The sequence below is a fragment of the Saccopteryx leptura genome, chromosome 3, assembly GCF_036850995.1.
Source record: "Saccopteryx leptura isolate mSacLep1 chromosome 3, mSacLep1_pri_phased_curated, whole genome shotgun sequence".
Taxonomy (NCBI): domain Eukaryota; kingdom Metazoa; phylum Chordata; class Mammalia; order Chiroptera; family Emballonuridae; genus Saccopteryx; species Saccopteryx leptura.
In genome coordinates this window covers 86,892,645-86,907,202 of record NC_089505.1, presented here as the reverse complement: position 1 = coordinate 86,907,202, position 14,558 = coordinate 86,892,645, and the positions used below count along the sequence as shown (strand labels likewise).

Here is a 14,558-nt window from a genome sequence, read left to right as displayed (position 1 = left end):
TGCCTGGCTCCCCGGACCCCAGTGCTTGTTGTCTTGGGGCAGAACTCCAAGTGGGAGGGAAGGAGTCCCCATGTAGGGGAGGGTGTCCCCATGTAGAGTAGGGTGTTTCTGCCCAGGGTGCCTCCACCCGCACTCCTCCCTCCCTCAAGGAGAAGGAGGGAATCCAGTGGGAGCCAAAGGATGATGATGAGGAGGAGGAGGAGGGCGGCTGCGAGGAGGAGGAGGACGACCACATGGAGTTCTGCCGCGTGTGCAAGGACGGCGGTGAGCTGCTCTGCTGCGATGCCTGCCCCTCCTCCTACCACCTGCACTGCCTCAACCCGCCGCTGCCCGAGATCCCAAACGGTGAATGGCTCTGCCCGCGCTGTACTGTGAGTGTTAATGCCCGCCCCGCGCGGAACGCCCCGCCCCGCCCTGCCGGCCAGGCCCCGCCCACCACTGCAAGGCCCTCCCCTCCCGGGCTAAGCCGTGTGCCAAAGACCCCGCCCTCTGCAGCCCGGCCATGGCCACCCACACTGCCCCGCCCACTCACCAAAGACCACGCCCTCTGGTCCCGCCCCTTACCAGCTTCTGGTAGTTTAAGCCTACCCTCGCCCACCGCTGGTTCTCACCCTCCCTGAGTTCTGCCCACCGCCTCACCCGGATCCAGTCTGCTTCTCAATCCCCTTGACACTCAGATGCAACTTTCTCCCCTGAAATCTGAAAACAGAGCTGTCCTGAAAAGAAACAGGTGGTGGTGGTAATCCTAGCTCCTCACCACAGCCACTGTTTATTGGGCATCCCTTGAAGACCTGCTCAGTTTCCAAGTACCAGGCCTTTTGTTATTCCCATTTTTAGATGAGAAAACTGAGGTTCAGGGAGCCAAAGTGACTTGCCTAATGCCACACAACCATAGTACTGTCTACTCAGACCCCCTCAGGATCTGGCTGCTTCTGTTCCAGGGCTGGGGGTGGTGAGAGGGTGGCGGGCCCCTGGGGCTGGAGTCTAGTTTCTTCAGAGAGGGGAGCACCCTCCCCACCCATGCCCCCCAGTTGCCAAATGCTGCCATGCTCTGAGTTGTCCCCTCGGCCCACCCCTGGGTCCTGTGCTGTGCTATGGCCAGCCCTCCGTTTTCTGTTTGCATCTGGGCTTCTGTTCTGTGTGCGTGTGTGTGCGTGTGTGAGTGAGTGAGCATGCATGCAGACCCACACTGCCTGTCTCCTGTGCGCACTGCACACGCGGGCTTCTGAGGACAGGTCTGTGTCATGGAGCCGTGGCGGTGCTTTCTGACTTGGGAAGCAGTACAGCTCCCCTGCCAGCTGTCACAGAAGCCTCAGTGTGAGGCTGTCGCTAAGGACCCTGCCGTTAAGCCCTGACCCTGGGGATCTTCCTCTATCCACAGTGTCCCCCACTGAAGGGCAAAGTCCAGCGGATCCTACACTGGAGGTGGACAGAGCCCCCTGCGCCCTTCATGGTGGGGCTGTCAGGGCCCGACGTGGAGCCCAGCGTTCCCCCACCCAAGCCTCTGGAGGGCATTCCGGAGAGAGAGTTCTTTGTCAAGTGGGCTGGGCTGTCCTACTGGCACTGCTCCTGGGTGAAGGAGCTACAGGTGCGGTACCTGGGCAGGTGTGCTAAGGCTCAGCTCCCTGAGTGTTGGGGCAGGGGAGGCTGAAGGTGAGGCTTGTCCTGTCTGGGACCCTGGCTGGGGAGATGGAGGTGCTGGGTCAGGGGACAAGGGGGGCCACAGCCCATCTCCCTCTGGTAACCTCTGTCCCCTCTGGGAGCAGCTGGAGCTATACCACACGGTGATGTATCGCAACTACCAAAGAAAGAACGACATGGATGAGCCACCGCCCTTTGACTATGGGTCTGGTGATGAGGATGGCAAGAGCGAGAAGAGGAAGAGCAAGGACCCACTCTATGCCAAGATGGAGGAGCGCTTCTACCGCTACGGCATCAAGCCTGAGTGGATGATGGTCCACCGTATCCTGAACCACAGGTGTGTGCCCGGCCTGCTGTGGCCCTGAGCCTCCCTGGAGGTGAGGTGGGTGTCCAGAGGCTGGGACGCCCTCCCCTTCCCTACTGAGCACAGGGCTCTTACATGTGCAGTGGGGGCAGGAGGAAGAGGCTGAGGGACCCAACTGTCAGTGATTTGACCATCCAGCTAGAGGGGTTGTCATCTGCCTGTGGGCACACATGTCACACTTGTGGTGGGAGAACAGTTCCAGAGCTATAAATATAAAGGGGCAACTGAATGAACCTTTAAATCAATAGCCTGTGAAATTTTCACAGAGTGGGACACACCACTGAGCGCTGTCTACCCCAACAAGTGGGTGTTTTATTTCTGCCTCTATTACGGATGCGAGAGCAGGCCCAGCAGGTTGAGTCACTTGCCCAAAGTCACACAGCCAAGAGGTGGTGGAGCAAGGGTTTGAACCCAGTGCTTTCTGATAGCAGGACTTGCTTCCTTGGCCACTATTTCGAACCCCAGTGCTTCTGTGAAAACTCTGAGTCTGGCTTTGGTTTGGTGGGTGGTGGGAGCTCAGTGAGAACTGGCAGGGGCTGACAGGTAGGCAGCCGGTGGGTGCTGGGTGCCCATTGCATGGTTGCAGGCTCAGAGCCTGGTACTTGGCACCCCCATATGGACACGTGGGCTCTCTACCCTGGAGGGACTTAGGATCCAGCAGACCACAGGCATCCTGAGAGGCAGCAGGTGGGTGGGTAGAGCAGAGGTTCCCATCCTGGCTCCTTGTTTTCTATGCTCTGTGTGTGTGTGTGTCTGTCATGTAAAATGGGATCACGAGAGTACCCCCCACGGGGCTGCTGTGAGGACTAAGGGAGCCTGCCAGCAAAGGGGGGTGAGAATTCACAAAAGCTGCCCACCTCAACTATGAACCCCCCTTCTTTTTAATTTCCTGCTCTCACTGAAGATGACTCTTAAAAAGGGGGTCAGTTCCTAGGAAAACCAAGCTCCTCATGGACCGATCCACAATGCATGTTAAAAACATAAATGGCGCCTGACCAGGCGGTGATGCAGTGGATAGAGCGTGGACTGGGATGCTGAGGACCCAGGTTCGAGACCCTGAGGTCACCAGCTTGAGCGCGGGCTCATCTAGTTTGAGCAAAAGCTCACCAGCTTGAGCCCAAGGTCACTGGCTTGAGCAAGGGGTTACTCAGTCTGCAGAAGACTCGCGGTCAAGGCACATATGAGAAAGCAGTCAATGAACAACTAAAGTGTTCCAACGCACAACGAAAGACTAATGATTGATGCTTCTCATCTCTCTGTTCCTGTCTGTCTGTCCCTGTCTATCCCTCTCTCTGACTTTCTCTCTGTCTCTGAAAAAAAACAACAAAAAACCATAAATGGCAGTTTTTCTCAATGCCTCCAAAGCAGGGCAGGTGAATTTCTCCCCGGGGTTTTTTTTTTTTTTACTCGAACAAGGTCTGAATAACAACCAATTCTTTATTGAGAAAAACTCATTAATTTCTATGATGACTGGGGACTGGTCTTTCTCTTAAGGGTCCCCAGGCTGCTCCTGCCATTTAGGGGAGAATACAGCTCCCTGCTCGCTGGCAACTCAGTTGCCGATCAACTCAGGCTGGGCGGGAGGCTCCGAGGCCCCCCCCCCTCCCCGCCCAGGGCCCAGGGTCAAGCCCAAGCTCCCTGTGCTGCTCTGTGCTGCTGGCTTGGTCCTCAGGCCCCTGTGTCCTGGGGGGCGGGGGGTATCTTCAGAAGAGGACCCTCCGCCTGCAGGAATTGCATCCTTGTCTACTTTGTGGACAAGGTTGAGTACCACTCCAGCTCTTCAACTTATAAGTTAGCAAACAAATGCCTTTGGTCAGCGGAGAGGACTGTCCAACACAGGACTTCAGATTTCTGTGTCCAGACCCCATGACTGATGTGATTGGCAGCCGTAACAGAGGGTTGCTCCTCTGTTCTGGTGGCCTCTCCGCCACTCCCTCCCTCCCTCCCTCCCTCTCATTAGTCTTGTGGCCTTGGGAGGGGGTGCTGTTTGTATCCTGCAAGGTGTCCTTGCTGGTGATTCGCCCTCCTCCTTCTGTAACCTGTCCTCCTCCACCATCTGTCTACTGTGTTGCAGCTTCGACAAAAAGGGGGACGTGCACTACCTGATCAAGTGGAAAGACCTGCCCTACGACCAGTGCACCTGGGAGATCGATGACATTGACATTCCCTACTATGACAATCTGAAGCAAGCCTACTGGGGCCACAGGTGGGGCTGCTGGGTGGGGCCCTTCGGGGAGTGGGGGGAGGGGAGGCCCTCGGGGTGGGGGGCGGGGCTCTTGCCTTCTGCTGGCCTGAGCTTTGCTCACTTGCATCTCACTTTCCTTCCCAGGGAGCTCATGCTGGGAGAGGATGCCAGGCTGCCCAAGAGGCTGGTCAAGAAGGGCAAGAAGCTGAAGGATGATAAGCAGGAGAAGCCTCCAGACACACCCATTGTGGATGTGAGCGGGGATCGGCCAGCAGAGTGGGGTGACGTGGGGCCGCCACCCTAGGCTTGGCCCCGGAGCGTGTTCTCCAGGGGACTCTGCCTTGGGCCCTCGTGGTCTGTGCACATGGGCCTCATGCGCTCATGTGGTAGGGGGTATGCCGGCCGGGGCCCTGCACGTCAGACCACACACAGGCCAGGCACCCGAGGGTACATGGATGACAAGGCCCAGCTCCTCTCTTCAGGAGAGAGCTGACACCCTGGGGTCTAGGCCCCAGCCACCTGATGTCGGGGTGGGGGTGCGGACTGAGGCCATGGCTCCCTGTGCTGGTTGAAATGGGAGTTACTGGTGTACAAACTGGGGGTGGGGCAAATGGTCTCTATTCAGCTCATGAACTTTCATTACTTTAGATGAGCTAACCCCAAGCATTTAAATCAAATAGCGTCTCTAACGGCAGGAGAACCATAGCCAGTTACACAGCATGCGTATCTGTTCACGAGGAGAGACCCCTCCCCCAGTTTGCCCCTGGGGGCTTTGTGTTCATCAGGAACTGGATGGTTGACTTGTATTCACTTAGCAAACCTTTCTGGGGTGTCTGCCAGCACCTAGCGCCGGGGAGGGGGCAAGGGCCCTGTCCCGTTTCAAGACCTGCTTGTCTCCCAGGGGTGCATGGCAGGTACACACAGAACTTGGGGGTTCGGCCTGGACTGTGGGATGCCTGGAAAGGTGAATGGGGCTGGTACATTGAGGGGACTTCATGGGTGAGGTGGCCTTGAACTGCAAGATAAAAGAGGCAAGGAGGATACTATTCTGGATCAAGTAGATGAAGTACTGTTGGCATGCATCAAATAAATGTTGACTGGATGCCCACCATGTCCCAGGCACTGTATAGGACTCGGAGGAAACAGAATTGAACAGGACCAGTATAGTGACCACAATCTGGGCTCTATGTCAGAGAATCTAACAATTGGGAAACTGTCCAGATAGGAGAACTACAGGGTTGCCATTCTAGGACATGGTAGGAATGAGGGAGGGCTTCCTGGAGGAAGAGGCATTTCAGCTGAGACCTGAAAGATGGTGATTCATTTAGCAGGAATGCAAGGAGTGGGAACTGTGCGAATGGGAGGGTAGGCTCTGGTGGCCCAGGATTCAGGCTGTGTCTGAAGCTCTGTCTACCCCGCAGCCCACAGTCAAGTTTGACAAGCAGCCATGGTACATCGACTCCACAGGTGGCACGCTGCACCCATACCAGCTGGAGGGTCTCAACTGGCTGCGCTTCTCCTGGGCCCAGGGCACCGACACCATCCTGGCCGATGAGATGGGTCTGGGCAAGACAGTACAGACCATTGTCTTCCTCTACTCCCTGTACAAGGAGGTGTGGGCCGGGTGGGCACATGGTGGCAGGGTGGGGGTTGGCAGCTGCACTGGCCATGGGCAGGCAGCCTCACTGTATCCGTCCCCCTCTTAGGGGCATTCCAAGGGGCCGTACCTGGTCAGTGCTCCCCTGTCCACCATCATCAACTGGGAACGCGAGTTTGAGATGTGGGCACCCGACTTCTACGTGGTCACCTACACGGGGGACAAGGAGAGCCGCTCCGTGATCCGAGAGAATGAGTTTTCCTTTGAAGACAATGCCATTCGGAGTGGGAAGAAGGTGTTCCGCATGAAGGTGAGTGCCCCTTGTCCCTGGGGAGGGCACTGGAGAGGTGACTGGTCTGCCCTGGGGCACAGGGGCTCTGCACTGGTGACCATCGGAGGCCAGTGGCTGATCAAAGGCTTTTTTTTTTTTGTGGCAGAGACAGAGAGAGTCAGAGAGAGGGACAGATAGCGACAGACAGACAGGAAAGGAGAGAGATGAGAAGCATCAATTCTTTGTTGCGGCTCCGTAGTTGTTCATTGATTGATTTCTCATATGTCATTGATCGGGGGGCTACAGCAGACCGAGTGACCCTTGCTCAAGCCAGCGACCTTGGGCTCAAGCTGGTGAGCCTTATTCAAACCAGATGAGCCTGCACTCAAGCTGGCAACGTCGGGGTCTCGAACCTGGGTTCGACACATCCCAGTCTGACGCTGTATCCACTGTGCCAATACCTGGTCAGGCCCAAAGGTTTTTCTTGAGGCAGTTACCAGCTCTGTCCATGTTCCAGTGCCGCTCTGTAACAAAGAACCATAAACTGGGGGCCGTAAAACAGCAAACTTACCATATTTCCCCATGTATAAGATGCTCCCATGTATAAGATGCACCTTAATTTGGGGGCCTGAAATTTGAAAAAAAAAAGTATTACATAAAGTTATTGAACTCAAGTTTTTATTCATCATAAAATTCACACAACTCCTCATCACCATCAAAACTCCCATCCATTACCTTGTCCTCATCTGGGTCTGATGAAGAATCACTGTCTTCAACAATGAGCACAAAAACAAGCGCAAAAAAGTGGGAAATGCTAGTTAAAAAATCCTACAGCCACTGTATAAGACATACCCAGTTTTTAGATCCCAAATTTTTTGAAAAAAGGGTGCACCTTATACATGGGGAAATAGGGTACGCCCTCCTAGTTCTGGAGGCCGGGAGTCTGAGAGCAATGTGTCTGGAAATTATTAAGAATTTCAAATCGGCAGTAGCACAGCGTTAAGCCCCAAGTGTAGGATCCCCTTCACTGTTCGACCCTGGCCCTGCCATTTGTTGGCCATGGGGCCTGGGGAAAACTACCCAGCCTGAGACAGCACTAAATGCAAATGGGGACACTGACGACGTAGCTGGAATGGTATGGGGGGAGAAGGTGACTGTGCGTGAGGGACCTGGCACAGCCCCCTCACACAGCCGCTTCCCCACGCAGCCATGCGGCTAGTTCCATACCCAGCACCACCCGCAATGGGTGTGGCTGGTGCTTGGGGCCTTGGCTGAACCCTCCCCCTCGTGGCTGGTGTCCTCTGCCCAGTGCCTGGGGACTCAGGGTTCTTCCTCCTTGCTCCTCTCTGGAGACCTGGATCCTCTCGCCTCTCCGCTCTGCCCCCCCCCCCCCCAATGCTCCTCTTCCTTCCAGAAAGAAGTGCAGATCAAATTCCATGTCCTGCTCACCTCCTACGAGCTTATCACCATCGACCAGGCCATCCTGGGCTCCATCGAGTGGGCCTGCCTCGTGGTGGACGAGGCCCACAGGCTCAAGAACAACCAGTCCAAGGTAGGGGGCGCTAGCCCCTGCCCCAAGCGGCCCTGGCTGTGTTGGACTGACTGCCCTGCCCCTGACGGCCCTCTCTCCTCCCTTAAGTTCTTTAGGGTCTTGAATAGCTACAAGATTGATTACAAGCTGCTGCTGACGGGGACCCCCCTTCAGAACAACTTGGAGGAGCTGTTCCATCTGCTCAACTTCCTGACCCCAGAGCGGTTCAAGTGAGCCGGCCGTCTGGGCGAGGCGGGGTGGGGGTGGGGTGGGCAGAGCGGCAGGAATAAGTGTGGGTGTCCTGCTCTGGGGGCTGCTGCTAGGTCTGGGTTTCTCATTATTAAAATGGGAGCATTTGTGGTATCCACTTCAAATGACCTGCGTGGAGGGGAGCACCGGCCAAGCACTCGGGAAAAATCCTGATTTTTCCTGAGCTCTTCCCCAGATGACCCATCCTCCAGGGGTCCTGTCTCTCCCCCTGTACCCCAGGCTGATTTCTCCCTCCCCACACACAAAGACCAGAAGTGACCACATGGGTGATGGTGATGGGAAGGCCGGGGATGGTGGATGAGAAGGGTTTCCAGACAGTTCCGGTCAGTGGAAACTCCTTCCCCGGCTGTCTTGTTTCACCTGCCCCCCATTTTCCTGTTCAGCATGGGGGGTTCAGGGCGGAGGACCGTATTCTGTGTGGCTGAGAGAGCTGTGATGTGTAAGGGGACCCAGCACAGATTGACACTGAAAGGACACTTCATGCAGCGCCAGCACTCCCTCTGGCTGTCCTGTTCCCTTACCTTAATCCTGACTCCCTCTGCAGAGGGGCTTTGGCCTACTTCTGGCTCTCATCTCAGCTCTCATCTTGCAGCAATCTGGAGGGCTTCCTGGAGGAGTTTGCTGACATCTCTAAAGAAGACCAGATCAAGAAGTTGCATGACTTGCTGGGGCCGCACATGCTGAGGCGGCTCAAGGCTGATGTATTTAAGAACATGCCAGCCAAGACAGAGCTGATTGTCCGTGTGGAGCTGAGTCAGATGCAGAAGTGAGTGGGGGCCACTGGCCTGGGGGGGGGGCTGCCCTGGAGCAGCCTGCCCCATTTCCCCTGGGCTTGCCTCCTCAGCCACCCCTTCCCAGAGGGCCCCCACCTAGCCTTCCTGGGCTGCTTCCCCCCCTGGGGGGGGGATGGGGGTGCTCTTCAGCTTCGCAGAGGCCTTGACTCCCCTTACCTACAGCGTCCTTCTTGAGGCCTCTTCTCCGATCTTAGCGACCACAACCTGGGGCTGCCTGAGTTTTTGCAGTGTCCCCCAGCAGCTTGCTGGGTGACTCTAGGCCTGAGTCTTCACCTCTCGAGGATTCCCCTTGTCTCTCTATAAACGGGTGCTGACCCCCAGTCCCCAGCGCTCCTGCGGACAGCCCTCGCCGAGGCTGGCATGGACAGGTGTGTCCAGCCTGCCCCTCCTTGGTGCCCTGCTGTAGGAAGTATTACAAGTTCATCCTCACACGGAACTTCGAGGCGCTGAACTCCAAGGGGGGCGGGAACCAGGTGTCGCTGCTCAACATCATGATGGACCTGAAGAAGTGTTGCAACCATCCCTACCTCTTCCCTGTGGCTGCGGTGGTAGGTGCCCTGTTGCTGCTGAGGGTGGAGCCCCATGGCTGATGTGGGAGGAGCTTGTGGCTGATGTGGGAGGAGCCTGTGGCTGATGTGGGAGGTACTTGTGGCTGATGTGGAAGTTCCCGGTGGCTATCATGGTACATGTTCATGGCTGCTGTGGTGCTTCTTGACTTTGAGGACCAGAGGTGATGTGGGTCCCTATTATGCCAATTTCTGAAAACCTGCCTTCATATACTGCCTGGGCAGGCCCTCTCCTTCTTTTGGCTCCTCCTGTGACCCATAAGTTAATGGGGAGCATTGTGTCACCCCAAGGTTCCCCCAGGCCAGGGTTCTGAGGGCTAACCAGGCTGAACTCAGTCACCAAGGGAGTCAGAGAAGGCCGCAGAAGAGGGGCCAGGCAGCTGATTCTGATATGCAGCCCTGGGAGAGAGATGGGAACCTGGGTTGCACACGCAGTTTTGGCCTGGTGATCTCAGCAAAGTTAATGGTCCTCTCTGAGCCTCCATTTTTTCTCTATAAACTGGGTCAATGGCAGCATATACCTGGAAGGGTGAGGCCCAGACGAGACAGCCCACAGAGAGAGCTTGGAATGCCGTTCTCAGAAACATGAAGCCATTGTCCTTGCGTTTGCCGCCATTCTGGTTCTAGTGTAAACCCTCTACGGTTTACCCCCGCCCCTGACAGCAAGGCCAGTGCAGAGTTAGGGGCAGGGTGCCGTGCTGTGGGTGACTCCGGACTGCTCTCATGACTCCAACAAGGCAGAGGCCTTCTGACTGACGTTTCGCTCAGCTGGGCTTCAGGGGTTGGCCTCATCTGGATGCGCCTGGCAGTCGTGACCATGGAGACCAGGTCACATTCCTCCTGGGGAGGCTGGCTCATCTGAATGCACTCTGTGTCGTTTGTCCTTCACTGGTGTGTCTCTGGTCCTGGTGGGGTGTGGGCAGCAGGGAGACTGAGCCCTGCCTGGGACCGTGGTGCTGGGCGCATGTGACCCAGGTGCATCCGTCCCTGCTGAGCCTGGCCTGAGCCGGAATTGGGGTTGGTGTTCAGCCCATTGCTAGGCCCCTTGGAGCAGGGCCAGAGAAGAGAGGGTGGCCCCAATGCCCCACCTTCTGCTGTGTCTGCAGGAGGCCCCCGTCTTGCCCAACGGCTCCTACGATGGCAGCTCCCTGGTCAAGTCTTCAGGGAAGCTCATGCTGCTGCAGAAGATGCTCAAGAAACTGCAGGATGAAGGGCACCGCGTGCTCATCTTCTCCCAGGTGAGCCGCCCTGGCGGCTGGCCAAGTCCCCGCCCCCACCCCACTCCACCCCACAAAGTGTCTGACGCCTGTTATCTGAGGGCTCAACCTGCTGGCAGCCCCTCTGGCCTGATGCTGTTCCCATGTGGGTTGCAAGTCAGGTCATCTCCCTGTGCCCTGGTGTGACACAGCCAAGGGGAGCTGGCTGTCTGCCCAGCTCAAGGCTCTCAGGGCACAGAAGGCTGCCCCTTCTGGCATTCTCCTAAAGCAGTGCGGAGCCTGCCTTCATGTCCAGGCTGGTACGATAGCACCCCTTATCCCTGCAGCCTGGCTTCCCACGACCATGGGGCCCTGGGCGGGGTTTGGGAGGAGCTCCCAGGTGGTGCAGCAGTGGGGCCCTCTCTCCAGCTCCATCCTGAAGTTACCTCGGCAGCATTGCATTTGGGGTTGTCAGAGGCCGGGCTGTCCAGCCTCGCTGGTGTGTGGGTCTCACTTATGTTCCTTTGTCCCTTGGTTGCATCTGTCGTATGTCAAGCTCTGTGCTAGGATGCGAGGGGCGCAGGTGCTTGTCCTCGAGACATGCATAGTCTTAATGGGAGTGTGAGGTGAAGAGAGAGTTATCCAACCCTGTGGTCAGCTCTGTGGTGGAGGTCACAGTGATGGTGTCGTAGGGTCCTGGTGCTAACCACGCTCCCTTAAGCCATTGTTCAACCTGGAGGCTGGGAGGTGGCTCCCCTGTGCACAGAAGTTACCTGGAAACAGCAGCTGCCGCTGGCTGCAGGTCACGGAATCTGGAGAAAGGTGACCAAGGCAGTGACTGTGGGCTGGCCTGAACACGGGATCCACAATCCTCCCCACCTCTCTGCCAACATAAGATGTGGTTCTGGGCTCGAGAGGCGAAGTAGGACTGCACAACCCCTGGGAATGTTCAAAGAGCGCAAGTCACAGACAGAACCCTCCTGTCCAAAGTGAGCCTACAAACCTAGTGCCAAAGCTCACGGCAAACCCAAATGCTAAGATGTCCCACAAAACAGTAAGCTGAGCCCAGTGGAAAGATTAATAGAAAAGCCTAGCAAAGACTTAGATAAACATGTTTAGGATCCTCAAAAAATAATGATAGTAGCCCTGAGTCAAGAATACCTCAGTTAAGCACAAGCCAGAAGAAGTGAAGCAAGAATGGTTGCTTGTTAGACACCCTGCATGGAACTGAAAGGAGACAGTTCTACAGACTGGATAAACTCTCCACACCGTGGAAGAGAATGCACATGAATGGGAGCCTGGCACTGAGGGATGTCCTGACAAGCACCCCAGAGAGACAAAGATGAAAATGAGCAGGAGCCTGGAGGACACCCAGGGAGGCTCCCACAGTCACCTCAGAGGAGTTGCAGAAGAAAGAGAGAAAATGGTGATGGAGCCAGATTTCAGTGAGAATTGGCCGACCTGGGAAAGATGTGAACACTCAGATCTGAAGTGCACTCTGGTGCAGTACTGAGCAAGAGAAATATAAATTATACATAAACCCTTAGGCATGTCCCAGGGAAACTGCGGCACGTCAGACCTCATACCTACAAAGGAATGACAGTCACTGCCCTCAGCCTTCTTGTCAGTTGGTAGCAGGAAACAATTGCAAAATGTTCAACACGCTGTGGGAAAATGGCTACTGATAATTTTATATCCAGCTAAACTATCTCTCAAGAATGAAGGGTTATGGGTACTCACAAGGAACTGCCTTTCTCTTCTCATAGGGAAGAGTGAAATCAGGGAAGACCTCACAAAGAGTGCTGTTTGAGCTCTGTAGTTAGTAAGGGTGTGGGCATTCCAGGTAGAGAGTCCAGGCCATTTGGGATGTCTAGGGGGTATGAAGGAAGCAGTTGGGAAATGAAGCCCAGATGGACGGGGCACCGAGTCCTGCCATCCTGGAATGCCAGGGTGAGGAGCTGGGGTTTTATTCTGTGCGATGAGAGCCGAGAAGCTCATGCTCAGATTTGTGTTTTAGGCGGACGGCTGTGGGACTGCTGGGATGGGTGGCTCTGGGGGCCCAGGTTGGAGGCTGTGCTCTTCCCCAGAGAGCCCATGTCAGGTCTGCTGGGAGCTCACCCGTCTCCCCACTCAGCAGGCTTCCCTGTCCTCCCAGAGCTGTTGTGGGGTCCCTGCTCTGCCACAGCTCCTCAGGCAAACCATGTTCCCTGCAGATGACCAAGATGCTGGACCTCCTGGAGGACTTCCTGGAGTATGAGGGTTACAAGTACGAGCGGATTGATGGTGGCATCACGGGGGGCCTCCGACAAGAGGCAATCGACAGATTTAACGGTACCCCCACCTCACCCAGGGCTCTTGATTGGGATCCCAGAAGAGCAGACCAGTCCTTCAGTCCTAACGGCTGCTCCTTAGTTTTATGCTAAAGGGGATTCATTCCATGGAATCTTCTAGGGGACTGCTGGGTGTTAAGGGGTTCGGTAGATGACACCTGTTTCGAACTGAGAAACAGACAAGGAGGAAGACTGAGGGGGAAGAAAGTACCACTGTTGTTACTAAATGGAGCTGGTGTGGAGGGGCTGGCTGGCACCTGTGGGCTTCTAACACTGACACCAGATAGAATGCTAGTTACAAGCAGCGCAGGACAGAGCTGAGCCCGTGCCCCCCCCCCCCCGGGCTGCTTCCGAGAGAACCAGAGAGGACAGGGCAGGGCCACATGCCCACGCTTGTCAGTCTGCTCCATTCATCCCTTGGGGAGGAGCGTCCAGGGCAGGGAGGCCAGGAGCGAGCTCACAGTGAAGGGAACTTGGAGTGGGGAAGTGTCCAGATGAACTGGGGGCATCTCTAGGGGCAGGTCTGCAGCAAGTAGCCATGGGCTCTATTTCCCTGGGGTCCATGAGTGTTTCCCGGCTTCCATGCTCAGAACCGGGCTGGGGCCTCACTGCCCAAACACGCCAAGCAGCCATTCCTGTTGCCCACTCATGTCAGATGGAGAGAAAACACAGAACTACTAGACGTGGCCATGGCCACATGTGGAAGCAGGAATGGCTGAGGCACTGGGCAGATCTTGGACCTGTTTGCAGCTCCTGTGGGTGCCACAGTCAGTCCCAGGTCACTTCATGAAGGGCCCCGATGGACCTGAGAACCTGGGCAGGATTGCTGTGGGGCAGCCTGGGCCCTGGAGCTGTGACCCTGGGCAGTCCTGGTGTCCTCACAGCATCACGGGCGGGGGCAGCCAGGAGGGCACGGAGGACCAAGCTCTCCACGGCCTCGTCAGGGGCTCTGCCCTGTTTGCTGACTGTTGGCTATTATGCCTTTGCTTGTTTGGGCTTAGAAAGCTGACTTCCTCCTCATTCTGGCTCCTCCTGTTGGGTCAGGGCTCAGAGCGCAGCTGGGGCTCAGTGGGCACAGGTGGGCTGCCCTGTCCCCAGCCTGGGGCCCAGGCCTCCTCAAGCTTCGCTGAGTGCGGTGTGGCTCTCGTTGTCTGTAATGGAATCACAGCTCCCACCCCTGCTTCCCTCTGTCTCCCCCACGCCCTCTTGTCTGCCTATACCCGTCCCCGCCCCCTCGCTCACCTGCTGGGCACCCACCTCTCTTCTCCAGCCCCTGGTGCCCAGCAGTTCTGCTTTCTCCTCTCCACCCGGGCAGGCGGCCTGGGCATCAATCTGGCCACAGCAGACACGGTCATCATCTATGACTCGGACTGGAATCCGCACAATGACATTCAGGTCTGTGGTCCTGATGCTAGATTGCCGAACCCTTGTGAGCCCCTCGCTGCCCCGAGTTTTGTGGGTCTTCCTTCCTTCCCCTCTGCCCCCCCCCCCCAGTGTCTCAGGGCTCACTTTCTCCTGGGCCAGCCCGTGGAGTCTCAGCCCCAAGAGGGGCCTTGCGAGGCGAATGGAGGCTCTGCCCACCCCTCCAGGTCCTCAGTTGTACAAAGGAAGAAGCAGGCCCAGAGAAGGCAGGGGATGTGTCCAAGGACACACAGCAATGTGTTTGGCTGCTAACCCCTGGTCTGTCCCATCACCCTCAGGACCAAGGCCATGAGAGAGACAGGATGAGGGAATCAGTCTTGAGACCCAAAGGGGGCCAGTTTAGGATGGGACAGGAAGACAGAGTGGGGGGACAAGGCCTGCTGAGGCCTGG

The 14,558-nt window shown here is 56.6% G+C and overlaps 1 protein-coding gene across 4 annotated transcripts in view; it reads left to right on the top strand.

Annotated features, from left to right (window-relative positions):
- CHD5 (chromodomain helicase DNA binding protein 5) overlaps positions 1 to 14,558 on the top strand; it is a 61,218-nt gene that overhangs the window by 26,173 nt on the left and 20,487 nt on the right. For all 4 annotated transcript variants that reach the window (XM_066374894.1, XM_066374896.1, XM_066374893.1 and 1 more), the window contains 14 exons: positions 150 to 371; positions 1,382 to 1,588; positions 1,767 to 1,978; positions 4,080 to 4,211; positions 4,335 to 4,443; positions 5,612 to 5,803; positions 5,897 to 6,097; positions 7,473 to 7,610; positions 7,698 to 7,819; positions 8,452 to 8,625; positions 9,060 to 9,201; positions 10,326 to 10,457; positions 12,629 to 12,746; positions 14,016 to 14,140. In XM_066374894.1, coding sequence (XP_066230991.1) covers positions 150 to 371; positions 1,382 to 1,588; positions 1,767 to 1,978; positions 4,080 to 4,211; positions 4,335 to 4,443; positions 5,612 to 5,803; positions 5,897 to 6,097; positions 7,473 to 7,610; positions 7,698 to 7,819; positions 8,452 to 8,625; positions 9,060 to 9,201; positions 10,326 to 10,457; positions 12,629 to 12,746; positions 14,016 to 14,140 — 2,226 coding nt within the window. The remainder of the gene's footprint in view (positions 1 to 149; positions 372 to 1,381; positions 1,589 to 1,766; positions 1,979 to 4,079; positions 4,212 to 4,334; positions 4,444 to 5,611; positions 5,804 to 5,896; positions 6,098 to 7,472; positions 7,611 to 7,697; positions 7,820 to 8,451; positions 8,626 to 9,059; positions 9,202 to 10,325; positions 10,458 to 12,628; positions 12,747 to 14,015; positions 14,141 to 14,558) is intronic.